The sequence below is a fragment of the Conger conger genome, chromosome 7 (assembly GCF_963514075.1).
Source record: "Conger conger chromosome 7, fConCon1.1, whole genome shotgun sequence".
NCBI classification, from domain to species: Eukaryota; Metazoa; Chordata; class Actinopteri; order Anguilliformes; family Congridae; genus Conger; species Conger conger.
The window spans coordinates 25,964,926-25,985,896 of NC_083766.1; the positions used below are offsets into that span (position 1 = coordinate 25,964,926).

A 20,971-nucleotide genomic window follows, 5' to 3' on the forward strand; every position below is an offset into this window, starting at 1 on the left:
GTGTTGAAATGCGGTACAGCATAGTTCTTGAACACGCATTTTAAACGGAAGAATCATTGCTCATAATTTACCAAGCATGTTCCTGAAAACCCGCAATAAGCTATATTCGTCACACACGCAGCTGTTTTTGGTGTGGCTATATGTGTCGTGTGTCCCAAAACGAATATAGCACACATAAGCACAAAAAATAAAAAAAGAATCCGAGACAGAGTTAATTCGCTGGGTGACGAATTTCACCAGAATTTGTCTTTACCTATACTGCTCCTCTGTGTCTGGAGCTGTGTTATATAATATTCTCAGCTGCCCTGCATTGCGTTTTTCTCCCAGGTATGGCCGTCTGTACAGTCGTTTGGGAAACGCAACAATGGATGTCTCTTGAACAGAATCCTCACCGCGGACAGAAATGGACGAGAGCACTCGATCGGTGTACGCTGACTTTTTCGTGTCTACACAGATAAATGGCACGGACGCATCGTCCTCTCGTCACAGAAAGGGGGTAAAAATGTGATCTCAACCATCGTTAATAATGTTCTAGGGTCGAGCGAATTCCTACTACGCAACAGAATACACGTTTTATATAGGAAGGAGATTAAATTCGTATTCAAATGTATGCCTGCAAATATTTATGAATTCACTGCCGTGGGAATAAATGTCCGGAAATTAGCATACAATTTCAGGTCAAAGGCTCCTCTTGGGATAATGAATGGGCGAATACATAAATAAATGCGAAGCGTGGCGCGAGGCACATAGCCACCCCATTCATGTAATCCTCTGACATTGCCCTTGTGACGGAAAGCTCCAAATTCTTCCATTCATGAAATCCGGGCAACGCGCTTGCGCAATGAAATTCGGAGTCCTCCCATTCATAAAAATGTAGCCCCCGCACTTGCGCGCTGAAACATTATGCCCTCCCATTCACAAAAAAATCTGTCAGGGCATCTGCGCAGTACGTCCTTCACCCTCCCATTCATAAAAAAGCCATTTTCCCAAGTAGTTGCAACATCGTACCAAATAGCCTGTGTCCCTACTGCAGTGCTGTTCGAGTCGATTGTGATCAAGGATTTTTCTTTGGGTGGTTTTTACCTGGAACGTCTATTTTGGAATATACATGAAACCACTCAAAACAAATAAGGAAATGCGTTGTTTTTCAGAGCAAGTAAGTTATTTTCTCTTCTGAAATATCCCTAAGAATTATATTCAGCAATACAGCTTTTGAATGTTAGCTATATAGTGACGACAATGTTTATTTCGAGCTGGTTCCGCTTAAGGGTTTTATTTCTGGTTCTGTGGTTAGTCTTATAATAGGCTACCGAAATGTCCACCGTCCAGGTTTTGCAACAAGCTGTTCCTGTATATGCAGTGTGTGTCAATATTTAACCATGGGTTCCACCGTAACAAGGTTGTGTGAGAGGAGCGAACAGATTAAAGAACAGGATAAAAGCAGGGATGCAAGAAATTATATCTACATTGTTCGTTCTTTAGGAAGGATGTCTTCAGGCTGTCTCTAATGCAAATCTCAGACAGCCTATTAGGAACTGGTTGGTCTCATAACGCGGATTTTGCCCACCATTCACATTTCGCTGAGGGATCATTATTTGACGGCGCAGCGCAACGTCTGCATTCGTTGATCGTCTGTATAAGTCAGGTGGCATTGTCATTTCTGCTATATGAACCCTTCCTTGATGACAAATAACAAATCAATCGGCGAACAGAAAGCACATTTTGTCTGTCGTAGACTATAATTTCCATGAACCCCGGCCAATATTTGATTCGCAAATCTAGGACATGGATTGATTCACAAATCGTATTACCGCAGTTTTTCCTTCTGAAAACTGCCTAGAGCATGACAGCATACGGAATACGTTTAAATAATACGTGTCAGGTGAGAATGTTACAGTTGAAAATGATGAGAGATTGCAGCCTCGGTTGATGATACGCCAGGCAATATAGATAGCGCAGAAGATTCCGTCAAGTTGTTTAAACGACCCCTTACTGTAAATTCATATAGTTAACGATATATGCTACAATGTAAAACGTACATATAGCCTCTGCATTCTTCACTGTAAAAATAATCAGCCCCAGCGCCGTCTGCAGCTTAAGCGCATATGCATTTATCTCGGCACCACAGCCAAAGTCGCAACAGGTTTTTTTTTTTTGATCAGAATAAAATGCAGTTTCTGCATTTTCCTGCATGCGTTGATTCGTGCATGGTTTCTTGGCTAATTATAAGAATAATACCAAAATAAATTGTATTATTATTATTATTATTATTATTATTATTATTATTATTATTATTATTATTCTCACATTACCTCGTATATCGCTGTATCTCTGCGCATTTCTAAATGCTGATCTTAATACAAGAGAGATCCCCACAGTATGGAATATTTGAAAGAATACGCTGCAAAACACGATTTTGAACTGATTTTTGTAAGCTTTTCGAAATTCTTAGGTTAAATTTAAATGTCCGAGTGCCACCGGTTTAACTCAAATACACTACAGTCGAAAGCTCATTGACAGATGGAAAAACAGACACTTATATCACTATATGAAAAGTAAAACTATTTTGATGTGCAACGCCACCGGTTGAACTCTGATTCAGTGGTATAGGCCTACACTCGAAATCTCATTGACAGAAGAAAATCAAACGCTTATTACGACATCAAAATAAAATGTTTTGCAACCCCACCGGTTGAGCTCAATAGTCTACAGCTCATCGACAAAGGGAAATACCAAGATTTATATCACGATATCAAAAGTAAAACTATTTTGATGTGCAACCCCGCATCTCGCGACATGGAATCCGTAACTAAAACACGTCCATAAGTTTGATTCTGCACCATAATCTCTGGCGAGCATGCTACACATTTGCATATATTATTGCATGTAATTATTCACACACATCCTGTTTGGTTCTAGAATTCCAGAATTTCGTTAATTCAAAAGAAAATTGATAGGCTCAATACGTTGAAACGCTTTGTATAAGTTATTGACAAGTAATGAATACAATATAATATACTTTGTAACATAAATAAGTAAAACCAAAAAAGACGCGTCACCCTGGCACAAGGCCTGCATAGCATTTTAGTCTGAAAACGGCACAAAATAAATTGTTCAGCTGACCTTTTGAATCTAGGTATATGTTATGTATATACAGCATCCAATTTATTTGCGATTGGGATATTTTTTGGCCAATGGGGGGGTGGGAACGGCAAATAATTAGTAGAAAATCCCTCAGTCCCCTCACCCTGTTAATAGCAATGTGGTGTAGTGGTGTGAGGGAGCTCCAGGCTAAAGCTGGCCGCTGTGTTTCCTGTAGGGCTTCTAGACTCTGGGCTTTCTGGGTGATATATGAAGGAGTCGGACGTGCCGATGGAGTCCAGGGTCCCCCATCACATCCCGGGAGTCTCCTCCACCGTCATGGGGCAGCCTCTCCTGGACAGCAGGGTCCCCTACGGGAGGCTCCCACACCCCCTCACCACCATCTTCCCCATCGACCAGATGAAATCGTCCCACGTGGAGAACGACTACATCGACAGCCCCGCCGTGGTGTCCCAGCAGCCGCCCAGCCAGAAGGCGGCCAGGGGGCCCCACGAGGCCCTGCTGGGGGGGTCCCCGCACCCCCACGACGTCACCACGCACCCCTGGATCTCCTTCAGCGGGAGGCCCGGCTCCATCAGCAGCAGCAGCAGCACCTCCTCCGACCAGAGGCTCCTGGACCACGCGGCCCCCACCCCGGTGCTGGACCCCGCCCTGGTCCGGACCCCCGCGGGAGCCCCCGCCCCGGCCGAACTCCTGGGCTCCAAGCCCCTGGACCTCCTGAAGGCCACGGCCGCGGCCCCGGGGCCCCCGCCGGTGGCGACGGGCGCGACGGTGGCCAAGAAGCAGCAGCAGCAGCAGCAGCAGCACGCGCTCTTGTGCGAGGACTGCGGCAAGTGCAAGTGCACGGAGTGCACCCTCCCCCGAACCCTGCCCTCCTGCTGGGTGTGCAACCAGGAGTGCCTGTGCTCCGCCCAGAGCCTGGTGGACTCGGCCACCTGCATGTGCCTGGTGAAGGGCGTCTTCTACCACTGCACCAACGAGGAAGACGAGGAGGCCTCCTGCGCCGACCGGCCCTGCTCCTGCTCCCAGGCCAACTGCTGCGCGCGCTGGGCCTTCATGGCGGCCCTGTCGCTGGTGCTGCCCTGTCTGGTGTGCTACCTGCCCGCCACCGGCTGCGCCAAACTGTCCCAGAAATGCTACGACAGCGCCAGTCGCCCGGGCTGCCGCTGCCGGAACTCCCAGCCCTGCAAGAGCGCCGCGGCGGGAGAGGGCAAGGCCGCCAACGGGCCGGGGAAACAGTCGTCCTGATGCCGCCCCCGGCCGTAGCCCTGTCCGCGGGTGTGCCCCGCGCCTGGTTTAGCTCTTTCGCTTTATTGGCTCTCTGGAGGGCGAATCGTCCCCCTCCATCAAAGAGAGAGGATTTCGAACCCCCCCCCACCACCCCCCCGCCCCCCCTCGATCACCCCCCTTCCTCGACTGGAGGACGCAAGAAACAATGGTACTTACAGAGGATTAAACCAGACTGTCGCCGCTTTTGGAGAACGTCATGCCACCGCTCGACAGTGAACAATCTACAAAATGGTGGCCACGAAGGCTTGCTTTTTTGGCGCCAGTCTTTTAAACTGTGAAGAGACTGGTAGGAAGGAAAAGCTAAAAAAGAAAAAGAGAAATGTATGGCTAAATGCACAAGTCATCTTTCATGTCTCCTCTTAGCCATTTTCAGCTATTTATTATCCAGCATCCAGACCCCAACCTATCCCTGTGTTCTTAATTTATACAGAATGTTTGTTTTTGTTTTTTTAAAGAAAAAAAGTTTAAAAAAATAATCCTAATTAATGTTTTTGCTAACTGTTGTTCCCCCCCACCCCCTGTTGGGTAGCTATTAATAGATAATAATCAAAGTAACCTTTCCAAAACGTGGAGAGGAAATATGTGCTGCTTTTGTAGATTTGAATCGCCTATATTACTAAAGAGACAGTGCATGCCACCCTTTTCCCTCGACGCCCACACATTCTCCGCTATGCCCCCCCCAGTTCCTGTTTTCTTCACCAAAAAGCATTCATGTCTGACCTTTTTTATATACAGTGAAAAAAAGCTGGAAACAATGTTAAGCTTCCACCTACGAGCTTGTTGTAGAGCTTTTTAATCGATGTGAGAAAGGGAAGGAGCGTTTGCGTGGTGGCGTAAAGCGACCGCTTGGTCCACGCCACATCAGCCAGATGTCATAAGCCCAGTCTCCACCAAACAGTCGAGACTAGAGAAATCCATGTTTAAAACGTCCGCGAGTATGGACTAGGCAGTCCACACCAAAGCGCAGAGTAAACAAATAAACGACTGTTTCCATGACGACCCGAGTTAACTGTAACGTTAAATCACTAATTGTTCTAAAACTCCGGGCTTAAGACTTGACATGCTCAGTTTTCGAAACGCCAGCAGCCGAAAGTCGACGTTATAAAACTGACAGTTCACACAGATAAAACTTTCTTCTAAAGACGTTATGAAACCGTATTGTCTCGTCACGTCTATTTGGTGGAGGCTAGGCTTTAGGATACCTTGAAGAGGGATACCTTCAGTAGCTAATTGGGACTCAGCATCCACTTTAACTCTGGTGTTAAAGGGCTATCTGTAAAATGCATGTGTCAAAAATGCCCTGCATGAATTTGTGGATGACATGGGGAAAGTCCCCGCCTAGTTGTGAGTTTGCTGTTTTACAAAAAAAGAAAAAAAGAAAAGAAGACACAACTCAGGGATAATTTCCTTTAATTATTTTGTTCTGTGTTCTCGAGAGGTGGCCTAGATTTACCACACTTTGCACCAAGATGGCTCCAAGTCGAATAGATTATTACTATTTGGGAATTTATAATTTAAAAAAATGTAAAGGTAATCGGCCAATATTCCATGCTTCCAAGCGGCATGTTGTAAAGAAAGAGCCTTTGGGTAAGCGGAGGGAGAGGAAAAGATTGCAATAATAAATTGTGGTTGATCTGGACCACCTTACTTAAAACCGACCCGGTCACTTGCACATCCTTTAACTGATCAAGCGAACCCCCAACGACGAAACGAAAGCACAGTTTGAAGCAGGAAGAGGGGTGCGATGAGCGTTTTTGAGTGAAAGGCGACGGTGCTTTCTCACCAGGCCCCGGTAACGTCTCTATGCTGCTGCTGAACTCTGTCTTTTACTGTAAATACCTTTATTTTTGTGTATTTTAGTGATTTGTATGGTATGCCAGAACTTTAGCCAAAGGAGAGTAGTATGCCGCTCCTTCTATTTCTGTCGTCGTCGTCCTTCTCCTTGGGATCGCTTCGGTCGCGTGCACTTGACAACTGGTCAGATGGTAAAAGCTCTTAAAGGTACGGTGTCCTTTTGCAGGGTGACTTAAAGGGATACTTTCTCTATAGCCCCCCACTACCCCCCCACCCCTTTAAAGAAAAACCTCCACGTGCCACCCCTGTCCTCACATCTTGCCACCGCCCCCACAGATATGGTAATTTTTGTACTTGTGATGTTACACAAAGAATGCAAGTGTGGGAAAAGACACTGTTCTGTCATGAATGTATAAGGCAATATTATTTTCCAAGTGGCTCCTTGTAGAGATGCCTAAGGGTAGATGCCAAATTAAAGACGGGAGAAGGAGAAAGAGGTCCAAATAACTAATGTAGAATTACAACTTGTTGCCATCATGTAAAAAAAAAAATTAAAACTATACAGGCAAGCTTTTTATTGTATATAGTTTTATGGACCTAGTAATCCAAGCCTGACAGTGTAGTTGTAAAATCGCATGGTACAGTATAATTTCAGTGCAGTACAAAAAATATATATATATATTTTTGGGGCAAGGTCACGGGCTTGAAGAAGGGGGGATGACAGGCCTTTCTATCACAAACAGCACTTGCTTTAGAGAAGTGTACTGGGTAATAAAAAAAATACCTCTTTGTTTATTTTATTCACGCTCCATTACCTCGAGAGAGGCAAGGCTAATTCCCTAGGTCCTCTGTACCTCTGAAACCATAGATTCACAGAAACTGTTAAACAAATACTATTCCAGTTCAGTCAGAACCGGCCAACTTTCAACTCCGCTTGTGCGCACAGGCACGTTTTTTTTCTTTACCAGATACTCCGAGCCTGATTGACAAAATACAGCTGCTTGGCACTGGGTTTGTTAAAAGTGCAACATCCCAGGCCAGCTCACAGAATAGAAAGCTCTTGGTCTTCGTCCCATCTGTATTTTTTCTTTTCCTTTGGTTTCACACTCTTTTGCTTTACCAACACCAGGATAGAGGGAACTTCCCACAACTGCAAACTCCATTTGTTTTTATGTGTTTTTTTGTTGTTGCTGTTGTTGCTGTTGTTTGTCATTTGCCTGTAAACAACATGATTAATCTCCTTTTAAAGCGAACTCAAAGATCAACATTCTGTTCCAAAATGGTGTGACTAAACATCTTCGTAGCACCTGTAGTGGGCACCAGAATTTTATCAGCGGGATAGTTAACTTGTCCTAGTTAACCCTTCCAGATAGCTGGCTTGTACTATTCTATTTCTTGCCTTTGCAATTTCAATGTTCAGAAAAGAAGCTATCTGCCTTTGTCTTGTTTTAGGAAAAAAAAGAAAAAAATCTCACATACAGTATGTTTCCCTTTAGAGATATATTTATTTTGAAGTTCTATTTTATATAGTATTTATTTTAGATGCCTTTTGTTGTTTGTGAAGAAAAATTTAAAAAAGCTTATGTCAAAAACGGAATGTACATTGAAATTAGAAATATATATTGTTAAATATGACAACATTGTGTGGTGTCTTCTTTTTCTCCTTTGGTTGATGTAGAACCCAGATGAATCTGTTTAAGAAGGTTTGGCCATGATACTCTGCAAGCATGGTTAAGAAATGTTTAAATGCCTCAAGCACATTGTAAAGAATGTTATCAACAAGAAGAAAGCGAGACTCTGACACTTGCAATGGCATTACATTTGAAATGTCCATGGGCCTTATAGATAAAGTGTTCCCTCATCATTATCGGTGTGTGATTATGTAACAGACGAACACGTTATTCGGAAATTTTCTGTTCCGAATTAAATGGATATTCTAACCATTAGTGAGTGTAAATTCCTCATACGATGCACACTTGTGAGAGCTACTGGGATCTGGCTGTCTGTGCATAACCTTTTACACAGTTATTGGATTAGAATGTTCTTACCTGAGCATTCTAATGCTGATGTAACAGCCACTACTGATAATTGAAAGCAACCGAGTTCTAGAACACTCCCTTAGAATTTAGAAAATAACATTCCAAGTGTCTGACACCGCATGCTAGCATAATACCTGTACTAAATTTTAGGCCAGTTTTCATTGAAATTTAGTACGAGTAGTATGCTTAGTATGTGGGTTCAAACACAGCCATACTCTTCAAAGGGTTAATGGAATTTCAGAGCTCTGTTTGCATGTGGTAACTTCCTTCCTCTCATCCCCCCCCCCCCCCCCCCCATCTAATTGAGTACTATACTTGGGATTCCAGGCCAGCTTTGCCAGGTCACAACAGGAGTCCATGCATTCTGGCAATCCTCCAGGCCTCCTCCGTTGTCCACAATAAAGTTGTGCTATAAAAACTTCCACAATTATAGAAGTTTTTGAATCCAAATGAGCCCTGAACTGGTCTCATACACTCTTTTGTGAAACTGGCTACTTTCCAGGACAGGGTTTTGTGCAGCACAAATTTTTGCTTTTCTTTGTTGAATTCCATATGTTCTAAAAGTTTTTTTTTGTATTTTATTATTATTTTAAGAACTATTTGATTGCTTGAAACAGACTTTTCCAGTGGAAGGAAACCAGTCGTTAGTGGTGAGCCCAGCGATGGGGGATACAGGCCTGCATTTCATCAAACTGTTCCACCTCAAACCCTTATCTCTGTGCAGAAAAACGCAATGACCTTTAAGCCCCGTTTTTCTTCACGCCTATAACTTTCTAGGGCATTAAAATATCATGGCAGTTGATAGCCAGAGATTTAAACATGCAATAGCAGTATTTCTCAATGTTTTGGATAATACCTTGCGCAATTTGACCACCTTCTCAAGCTAGCTATAAACATTTATGTGGCGCCGGAGAAATGCCAAATTCTTTATTAATCACGCAAAGCCCTATCTTACGTCCGATCTTGAAAAAAATCTATTTAACCATTATTTTACCAGGCAGGTCAAGGTAAGGTAAGAATCTTATTTACAATGGTGGCCTGGTAAGAGTCAAAAGAGCTCTTGAGGAGGCATGAGGAGGGGGTGGAGGTGGATTTAAAAAAGGGGCAAAATAGAAGAGATTGTGTTTAACACTTTTTTGCTTTTGAGTACACTGTAGATGTAGTTGTCCAGAAGGTCTGTTGTAGACTTCTTTGTATTAGGTTGCAGCAGTTTGAGGCCTTTGAGGCTTTGCATTCTTCTCTTCAGTGGAAGGAGACTTGGTCAGACCGAGACATGAGAGTCCACCTACGGGAGTGCTCAGAAGAAGACCAGGACTCCACCGAGCCAGCTCATCTGTCCCCTCCTGCTCCTCACTGACTGCATACGTGCAGATGGGGCCACGCTCCGTGCAAAGAAATGGAAGAAAACCAACTCCTTGGATGACCTCCATTCCCTTCTGGTCTATTTCATGGCTTATGGAGGACTCTGATAAGTCCAAAATCTAGTCTTCTACTTCAAACCCACTTTTCAAATCCACTGCTACTCAAAAACTGCTACTCCATTCCCCTCTCTTCATCCCCCTTTATTATTAATGCAATCGACCCTTCTCTCTACCTTTTCCTCAACATACTAACCCCCCAACGTAGTTCCCACCCATCCTCCTTCTCACCTGTCTCTGACTAAAAACTCCTAACGTCCCTACAGTCTGCTCATTTGACCCTATTGCTTCCACTCTCGTTCAGTACATCTCCAAGGACAACTTTCCTTCTATCCTCAACAGCTCAAAACAAACAGCTTTCTATCAATCGCCATGGTCACCATCGTTCTCAAGAGGATCTGTGTCTCTCCTCAAGAAAGCCAGGGGATGTGGGGAAACTACCACCCTATCTCACTGCTCTTATGTGCATCCAAAACTCTCAGACCAACTGTCTCTCCTTCTCCTAAAGAATGACCTCATCAATCGCAACCAATTTGGTTTCAAGTCTGGTCACTCTCCTCACAGTCAAAGGGCTCTTGACTTGGTGGGATAGAACACCACCCTCATCTTTCCTCACTTTGTTTACTGTGTTCCGTAGCTTCAACTGGTCCTGTCAGCCCCGGGTATCTTAGGATCTGCTCACACATAGGTTTTGGTCACTGTTCTAACCAGGTTTCCTGGTGATTTCTGTGTTTTTTTTGTATGGGGCATTGCAGCGGCTTGCTGGCTGGCTCACCAGCCTGTGCTATCAGACCACTGTAGCTGGTCCTGAATGCTAATCACTAGCGCTATTCCTAAGTCGCTCTTGCTGAAGGCATCAGCCACATGCTTAAATCAAATGCCCTCATGCCCTCTCAGGAATGGAGACATCGAATGCGTCAATCAAACATTACATTACTTTACATTACATTACATACAATCAATCGAGCAATCACAATTAATTTCCATTGTGAAACTTCTAGCGCTAAATAAAGACAAACTATTTTAGTGAGAAGAAATTAAAACAAAGAATGCTGTAATGGGGAGGTGGGGGTGGGGCAGGAAAATGATCGTGTGACAGTAATGGGAAGTCCGCGCGCACACACTCCTGGAGGGCCATAGCAACTACAACAAACACAACCGAGAGAATGAAACACAACAAACAAAGGCATGCAAACCATGCATTACATCTAGGCTGGGTCACAAAAGATCTGTTGGCCTGCGATCCTGGATATAAACATCCATATATCATCTGATACTTTGACAAGGGTTCAGTTTGTTGGGGGTTCAGTTTGAAAGCGGACAGAGAGACTGAGTGCATTTGGCATAGAGAGATTGAGGCATATGGAGTATAGTTTAGGGGTGTGGAGTTTGGAGGAGTACTATAACATGTGTTTAGATGAACACAGCAGTTTAGAGGGGTATGGAGAATGAGCGACGTTGTGGATTTTTATTCCCCTCGTGACCTCCGGTTCTACATTTCACCTCTCTAATCCGAAGGGTCAAGCCAAAGCAATGGCACTCGGCCCATTTCATTCGGGCCAACGGAAGTCAGATCGCTTGAAAGAGGAGCATTTTCTGGTTTTGAAAATTATACTTAATTATATTTCCAAATCTCTCATCTTTGTTGAAGGACTATTATCCATGCCTGAAAGTATGGTAAACCACACTCGGGTCCATAGCAACAAAAGGGCGTGACCTGTTTTTTTTTTCTTTTTTTTTTTTTTTGGACTGAAAATGCTACATAAGATGTGCCTAATAATTTGAAAGTTCCTTCCTTGAAAAAAAAAAGTGAACATCTAAAAGTCCAGTCCATTGTAACTGTATACTGTGTTTTCTGACTAATCAAAGGGATTCATCAGTTTTTACTTTATGTGATGTGGGAATAGCTTTGAAGCAGATAAGTCCTTTTCTGTTTGAATATAAAACAGGATGAGAGTCTGTGGCAAGGCAGGTAATGTTATTTCCTGAAAGCTGAATACAGACAGAGACAAAGAGGTGTGTGTGTGTGTGTGTGTGTGTATGAATGCACGTGTATATGTGTGTGTGAATACTTGTGTGTGTATTTGAGAGAGCTGTGTGTGTGTGTGCGTGTGTTTGTGTGCACATCAATGTACATTTGTGAGTGACGCACAGACATAGGGACAGGGATGCACATGAGTGTGTGTTTCCATGTGAGAGGGAAGAGGGTGGGGATTATTTTATGTCTCAGCGCCCTCCTACATCTGGTGCCACCCCCCCCTCACACCGCACCGGGCCCACCTGTGCCTGTGCTCGGGGAGATGAGAGAGGTGGTGACATCATTTCCTCCTGGGGTGAGAGAAGGCTTCCTCCATAGCCCACAGCGCTCTGGCTGTCTGTTACTGCAGGTGAGATCTGAGAGAGCCTGCAACATTAGCTGCCTGTCTGTCACACACACACACACACACACACACACACACTCACACACACACACGCACGCACACACACACTCTGGCTGTCTGTTACTGCAGGAGAGATCTGAGAGAGCCTGCGACATTAGCTGCCTGTCTGTCACACACACACACACACACAAACACACACACACACACACACACACACACGCACACACACTCTGGCTGTCTGTTACTGCACGTGAGATCTGAGAGAGCCTGCAACATTAGCTGCCTGTCTGTCACACACACACACACACACACACACACACACACACACAAGCACGCACACACACACTCTGGCTGTCTGTTACTGCAGGTGAGATCTGAGAGAGCCTACTAAGTTAGCTGCCTGTCTGTCACACACACACACACACACACACACACACACGCTTTGGCTGTCTGCAATAATTTTAACCTCAACCATGGAATCTTCTCTTGAGAGCAATGCACTGTGCCCACTAACTGTGCCTACAGTGTCACTGACTAAGGAACATAGACCCACATGAAGCATATTAAGTGTGAGTGGTAAGACAGCAGCCTGGCTAATTATCCTGGGTCTGGCTAGTGTCATAATCTTCCTTCCTTCACACTTTACTTCGAGGCGAGTATGAGTAATACTGGAAAAAAAAAAAACCTCAGGATTACGCTGTACTGTAACAAGACAGAGACTAGCTGTGAAATTTCCAAAGATAACTCATCCACACTGGCCTGGTCCAAATGAACATTATCCCCCTTGCTGTTTAGATGACATATTTGAAAAGACTTACCACATTAGGCACAGTTCTCTCTCAATGTTCTCTCTATCATTTTCTCTCTCTCCCTCTCCCTCTCTCTCTCTCTCTCTCTCTCTCTCTCTCACACACACACGTAAAAACACACATACACACATACATATATGCACATGTGAACACACACTCACACACACTTGTACATATAGACATGTAAACACATGTGCACACATACACGTACACACACATACATACACACACAAATGTAAAACCACACACATACACACACACCCACGCATACACACACTCTATATAAAGAGAACTCAGAGGCTGAACTCTAAAGCAGTGAATGAAAAGTGTCTGTAGATGAGGATTGAGGTCAGGTGAATACGAGCTCTAAAGTAGTGAGTGAATGTGTCTGTAGATGAGAACTGAGGTCAGTGAATACGAGCTCTAAAGTAGTGAATGAAAGTGTCTGTAGATGAGGATTGAGGTCAGTGAATACGAGCTCTAAAGTAATGAATGAAAGTGTCTGTAGATGAGGATTGAGGTCAGTGAATACAAGCTCTAAAGTAGTGAATGAAAGTGTCTGTAGATGAGGATTGAGGTCAGTGTATATGAGCTCTGAAGTAGTGAATGAAAGTGTCAGTAGATGAGGATTGAGGTCAGTGAATACGAGCTCTAAAGTAGTGAATGAAAGTGTCTGTAGATGAGGATTGAGGTCAGTGAATACGAGCTCTAAAGTAGTGAATGAAAGTGTGTGTAGATGAGGATTGAGGTCAGTGTATACGAGCTCTGAAGTAGTGAATGACAGTGTCTGTAGATGAGGATTGAGGTCAGTGAATACGAGGGGGACGGTTCTATGTGAGTTCAGAGGGGACGATTGCGAGGCTGCAGAAATGCTCTCTGACCGAGGCAGGCCCAGTTTGGGGAATACGTCTTAGTTATTGGGGCCTATCTCCTAAAACCCCAGGCAGTGGTATCCGGGCACCATGGGTGATAACGAGGGGAAGATAGCGGATAACGAACGTGTGTGTGGACGAAACAAACCGGGCGCAAACCTTCCTGCCCTTTCCTGAATCGCTGGCATGAAATGGAGTGAGAGAGAGAGAGAGAGAGAGAAAGAGAGAGAGAGGGGGGAGAAATCAGGATAAGAGAAAGAGAGAAAGAGTGAGAGAGAGAAGGAGGGCATGAGAGAGAGGTGGAGGACGAGAGAGAGAGAGAGAGAGAGAGAGAGAGAGAGAGAGAGAGCTGAGTTGTTGAGCTGAGAGTTGAGTTTTGGCCAATGGTTTCAATGTGCACCAGCCACGCTCTTTCAATCTCGGTCCTTCGTGGCATCTGACCAGCCGGCCATTTTAAACAAAGACCCACTGTGTTGCATCATTTCCTCTCCAGCTATGCTATGGCAGCTCCCTTATCTCCATTTGTAGTCTGCTAGTATCAGAGCTTTCATTTCTGCTGACCTCCTATACCGTTCCTATACACAAGGATCCAAGCACTTGCAAGCTCTTGTTAAATTGAAGTGATTCTAAATATTGTAATTAAAGATTACACCAATTGTCAGAGAGAAACATAAGATCTATGGGGAAAAAAAGATTGTGGAAAACAAAAAGATGAGTGTCTCAGCACTCAAGACTGTTGCTATTCCTTGGGGTAGAAACATCATCATGCAACTATGAATTTGCACACAGCTGTTCACATAAAAACAACTTCAGATTCAGAAATTTATACTGATTTGCATATACAAAACCAAAAGGTTTTTTGTTTATGTGTGTTCTTAAAAACTCATGTGTATTTTTCTTTTGGTTAGAATTTCAACTAGTGAAAAACATACCTTCTGATACTCTACAGAGACCATTATCTACACAGGGTCATAAATAGGTTAGGTCTAACAGGAAACTCAGTTTGCAGCTGATGCTTTGTAGACATGAGCTACACTGTACCGAACTACAGGGAGTAGGTTTTCCTTTTTCAATCCAAAGGCAAGACACTGCTTTAAAGCTTAGAAGGGAGTTTATATTTGTATAATGAAGGTAAAATTGCATCTCACAGATTTTAGTATTTGGCCTCCTGTTTTCCCTAATCCGTTTATTAAATATAAGCATTACTTCCAGTTTAGCTTTTAAAGTTTTAAGTCGAAGAAAGACATATGGAAAGGTAATACATGAAATGGTTATATTCCAATGCCGTGAACAAATCATGCAAACATAAACACACACATGCACACGCCCCACAAACACACACACAAACACACACACACATACAGACACACACAAACCCGCACACACACATGCTCCACACACACACACATACACACACATACAGACACACGTAAACCTGCACACACACACACACACACACAAACACACACACACATACAGACACACACAAACCCCGCACACACACATGCCCCACACACACACACACATACACGCACATACAGACACACGTAAACCTGCACACACACACACACACACACACACACACACACACACACACACATACACACACACACACACACACACACACACACACACTTATCTCCCCGCTGCATGAAAACAGCTCTCCAGCAGAAGGCCCTGCTCCCTGGAGGCAGGCACACTTGGCCTCCAGTCCTGCAGCAGGGACACGCCCCCTTGGACGGTAGGTTGGGCTTGCTCAACTTCAGTGCATTCCTGGTAAGTACTTCCTCTGGTGCGGAACAGCAAAAAGCCACAAGAGCATTTAATGAATTTATCTGTCAAAACAAAAAAAAAGAAAGAAAAACTGGTGTACACATTCGTCTTCCTGCAGTTTTCAGTGCTTCAGAGACCCCTGGTCCCTCTCTCCTTCTCCCATCTCAGCTTCGCATGACATTTGCCTCACTTACAAACAACATACTGTGGCACACTTCTGAAAGAAATAAAGACAAAACAATGTTCACAATGTACAATGACTGTCATGAATTAGCATTAGCATTAACTAACAAAGTTGTACAAATTCATTAAGCATGAACTTAACATCTTGTTAGTTCATGTATTTGTTACTAATGTATTAGTTACACGAATATGTATATATTATACTGTATGTACAGTAAAATATATATTTATAAACTTATAATTAGTTATCCATTAGCAAATGGATTTTTAACATTTTTATTCCAACATAAATTGGCATTAACGAAGCTGTACAGAGTCGCTTCTCAGTAGTTAGTTTACAAATACTTTAGTTAATGACAATTCATGTGATGTGAAAATATTTGTGACCCTGCACTGGGTGACTTGAGTGTGGGTGTAGCTCTCAGGTGCAAGAAATCTGTTTTAAAAAGTGTTTTTAGTCATGTAATGAGACTTAAAATCTTATTATTTTCTCTCAAGCAGAAAATATTAAGTAATAATCATACCCCATTGCCAAATCTTGAAATGAGTTAAACTCTCTCACCACATTGGCGTAATTTAGCTAAATAAATAAATAAATAAATAAACAAACCTCATAGAACAGCCCTAGATGAGGCCGCCATGCTGGAGACCCCAGCTTTCTGCTCTAGCCACTGCTCACCTGCTGACACTGTCTTCATGAAGGCAGCAACCGTCTTGTGGCTTCCGCTAGCACTGCATAGCTGTGGGACAGCTTGGGAGGGTACCTTAACCCTGCGTGACCTGGCAGTGCATTTCTATCCCCTGTACTGAACAACAAGCCTCTGGTCCTAATCTGAAGAACCCATGCTGAACCCTACACTACGAGGGACATTCGATAGAAATTACACAAGTCATATTTTTGAAAATGCTGTCACTGCAAAATCTACGAGTAACTAAGCAAGTAATTCTTTATTTATATAGCAACTTTCGAAACCAGGGATACAAAGTGCTTCACGATGTAAGACGATTGTATTATTTTTTCACTGCCGACCCAGGGGGATTAAGGATCCATACCTCTCCAGGGCCACACGTCGGTCCGGGATAGGGCAGGACTGCGGGGCTGGGCGACCCTGCAGAAGTACAGCGGTGCTGTAGAGACCGCGTGGGGCGCTGTGCGGACGCTCCACGTTTACCGAACGCCATTTCATTATGTTTCCCAAAACCCGTGTGAAAGGGTTCTTCTGGCGTAAAGTTTTCGTGTGTAAAGTGAAAGAGGTGGAGGCACGGGGGCCGGTGGGCCTCGGTCCCCGACAGGCGGTCCTTGTTTCTCTTTTTTCATTCTTCCGGAATGCGACGCTCCCTGTGTCGGTCCTTTCTCCGGTTATGAATCGACAGCGTTCGGTGGGCCGGGAGGTTGGGGGGTGGGGTACAGGGTGGGGGTACAGGACTCTCATCACCCCTTTACTGTCTGTGGACTGGACTAACAGCGGGGGAGGTGCGGGGGGAATCACCCTGAGAGCCAATCCTCCACCACCGAGCGGCGAGCGGAGGTCTTTCTGACCGCCGCTCCTCCAGGCCAAACGCGCGGCTCTCACCGCGGCCATTTCCCAGCGTTTACGCCGGCTGCTGAGGACGGGAGGGAGGGGGCGGAGGAGAGGATCCGCTCCCCGTCTCGAGGGGGGGGTGTGGGGCGATGGAGGGAACAGAAAAAAGAGGAAAAGAGAGGATCTCTTCTTGACTGAGGCTAGTCTGAAGAAACAGTGCAGTCTGTCTCCCCCTCTTCCTCTTTCAGGCAAATCCTCTGGGCTGTGGAAGACACAATGAGAGCAGCCTACTCAAGTCCCTGAGGGTCCTCTGGGAAGTGTAGTTTCCAGCCCATGGACCGGGGGTGGAGGGCAGTGAATAGCCAGCCTGCTATTTAGATTTTTTTCAGGAGGATTTGAGGCTATTTATAAAAGACTTTGGGTTTCCTCCCCCCCAGTGCCATAGGCTGAACGTTAATGGCCTCAGTTAGGTTACATTCACTCCTAATATTTCCCTTTTTTTCTTTTCTTTTCTTTTTTGGGCACTTTTCCTTTCAGTAAATGTGTCTGAGAGTTGTTGCCTGGCAACAGGGGTCAGTTGTAAATGGGTACAAAGGTGAGGATTCTTGAGGTGAATGGCCCACATTGTTGTGACGGTTTCTTTCTTTTTTGCTCCATTTTTTGTTTTTGCCCAAAACAAGGGGTTTTGGATATTGTGGCAGGAAGAACGGCCTTGTGGGAACCGTGCCCGGTCGGTTTGGTCCTCTCCCATTATAAAGTTCCCATGTCCGTGTCTGCATCCGGAGGGAAGCGCGCTAAAGTTAGCACGGGCACAATGGCAGCCGGAGCGACAGGTCAGCGAGACAGGAAGTGGCTGTTGCATAACAGGAATGACTTCACAGGAAGTGGGTCAAACAGAGCCCTCGCATGGACAGACAGGCTAATAAAGGATCTCTGTACTGCACATTCAGGTTACAATGATGCTTTTACGGGTGCTATCAGGAAGTGGAGGGGTGGGGGGTGCGCATACAGACCGTTAGGCCTCTGGTGTCTATGCGGGGGTGCGTAGCATGTCTGTGTCCAACACAGAGAAGAAGTGAAATGCTCGGTCAAAACCTCAAAAAGAAAATGAGGGGTCTGCTTTGTTACTGATGTCCCAGAGAGCGAGAGAGAGAGAGAGAGAGAGAGAGGGAAAGAGAGAGAGAGAGAGAGGGAAAGAGAGAGAGAGAGAGCGATAGATAGAGGAGGCAGCATGTAGCCTAGTGGCTAAGGTTCATGACTGGGACCCAGAAGGTTGGTGGTTCAAGCCCCGGTGTAGCCACGATAAGATCCGTGCAGCAGTTGGGCCCCTGAGCAAGGCTCTTAACCCCACAATTATAATTATCAGAGAGAGATTGAGAGAAAGAGAGAGAGAGAGAGAGAAGAGAGACAGAGACACGCAGAGAGAAAGCTTGCGGTTGAGGAGAGTAAAAACACATCGACAGAGAGCTGATAAGACCCTGTTGCTTCGCGTATCTGCAGTGGAGCAGACATCTTGGAGTGACACGTAGCTGTGAAGCCACACACCGGCCACTCCGCACCAGCGTGTGAGAGAACATCATGCAGCCCAGCGGCTCTCTGACTGAAACCAGCGTGGTGTTCCCAAACGACCGCGGGAGGGGGGGGGGTACACGTGGTGTTCCCAAACGACCGCTGGAGGGGGTGGGGGTGGGGGGGCTTGTCCTCAGCTCCTCCGCACTGAGGGGAACCGGACCTCGCTTAGAATATGTTTATATACGTCATATATGACCTTTAAAGCATACATGACATATGTAAACATCCTGGAGGCCATATTGATGAAGGTGGGTCTCAGTAGACAAGCTGGACCTCAAGGTGCAGTGGTTACCGGCGTTGGCTTAAGAGGCTCTGGGTTGGAATCCTCTCTGTGTGGAGTTTGCATGTTCTCACAGTGTTCACATGGCTTTTCTCCCACAGCCAAAACATGTAGCCCAGGGACTACAGATGAAAATGACCCCCCCGGTGCATATACACACATGTTTTATGTCCCATATAAAAGTGTTTGGGACAGTGTTCGCATGGTCCCTGTCCCAGATAAAGTAATGAATTTAACCAGAATCTTCTGTTTGATATGTCACTTCATCAGGCAGTCCGGAAGTTCACCCGCCACTGGGACTCAACTCAGTGAGGTTTACATTTACATTTACATTTTAGTCATTTGGCAGACGCTTTTAATCCAAAGCGACTTACAGGTGCATAGGTTCTACCACAAGTCAAAGCATCACATCCAGAACTAGAAAAATACACCTGGACTGCTGTTCTAAACATATAGTCGTCATCATAAGTGCAATTTTTTTTTTTTTTGGGGGGGGGGGGGGGGGGTTAGACAGGGATAGGGGTATCAGAAGGGAGGTGCAGTGAGGTCACGGTTAATGTTTTCACATTTCTGAACAGCAGGTTTTTTGGAATGTTTTTTTTTGCTGCAAAGTTCTAAGTCTGTGTTCTAAAACTCCTCTGCTTTTAATTACCAGCAGTAATTGTTATATCAGCATTAGAATGTTCAGTTTAGAACATTCTGTGCACATATTAGTGATCTCACACCTTTAAAGGGTTAAACAGCCAAGGAGAGACTGGGGTCTTGTGTTTGTGCACCAGAGGACGGCCACAGCATGGGACAGACAAGACAGCCTTTCAACCAGACATGGGTCAAATACGTGTTGAATTGTTTTGGATTAAAATACTTTTCTATATTTTACTGAGCTTGCGTGGTGCATTGGAACCTACGAAATACTCTCAGAAATTCCACACCCCACCTTCTCGTTGGCTCAGTTGCACCAGGCAAGACCAGCCGAGCACAGGAAAGTATTTGAATCCAAAATAATTATGTATTTGATCAAGGTCTGCTTTCAGCACGGAAGCGGAGTGCAGATTCCGAGGTTATCGTCCCCGATGCCCAGAGAGGTTTTGCAGTTTACCGAACCCCTAATGGTCCCCCCCTAACCGCGGATCCAAACGCACGCGCTAAATCAACATCCAGCCACGGCGGTCTCCGCTGATGACAAAAACACAGCTTCAGCTGCAGGCCCTGGATGTGCCTCACACTCCAAAACACACTCACACACACACTCTCTCTCTCTCTCTCTCTGCCATTCCAGCAGGAAGGGGACCCTAGCAAAGTCCCCCCCCCCCACCAAAAAAAAAATGGCTGGGGCCTCTTGAGGCGGAAAGCCGAAGAATTCCCAGAAGGGATTGTTGGGATTTTTTACACCTGGGAGCTGCCAGCTCACGATGCCACATGGTGTCTGTGGATGTCTGCAGGACTGGAGCTTCTCCTGAGGAGCACACACACACACACACACACACACACACACACATACAGAAACACACACACTCACACACACACACACACACACTCACACACACACACACTCACACACACACTCACACACACACACACTCACACACACACACTCACACACACACACACTCACACACACACACTCACACTCACACACACACACACTCACACACACACACACACACTCACACACACACACACACACACACACACACTCACACACACTCACACACACACACACACTCACACACACACACACACACTCACACACACACACTCACTCACACACACACACTCTCACACACAAACACACACACACAAACACACACACACTCACACACACACACACAAACACACACTCACACCCACACACACACACACACACACACACAGACTCACACACACAGACACACACACATACAGAAACACACACACTCATACACACTCACAAAC

At 45.1% G+C, this 20,971-nt stretch overlaps 1 protein-coding gene across 1 annotated transcript; it reads left to right on the forward strand.

The window, feature by feature from the left end:
* The first annotated feature begins 1,016 nt into the window (after positions 1 to 1,016).
* On the forward strand, positions 1,017 to 7,824 carry spry4 (sprouty homolog 4 (Drosophila)). The gene is made up of 2 exons (XM_061248890.1): positions 1,017 to 1,156; positions 3,320 to 7,824. Exon 2 carries the CDS (start codon positions 3,352 to 3,354, stop codon positions 4,348 to 4,350), a length of 999 nt encoding a protein of 332 aa, XP_061104874.1. The 5' UTR covers positions 1,017 to 1,156; positions 3,320 to 3,351; the 3' UTR covers positions 4,351 to 7,824.
* Positions 7,825 to 20,971: the final 13,147 nt, after the last annotated feature.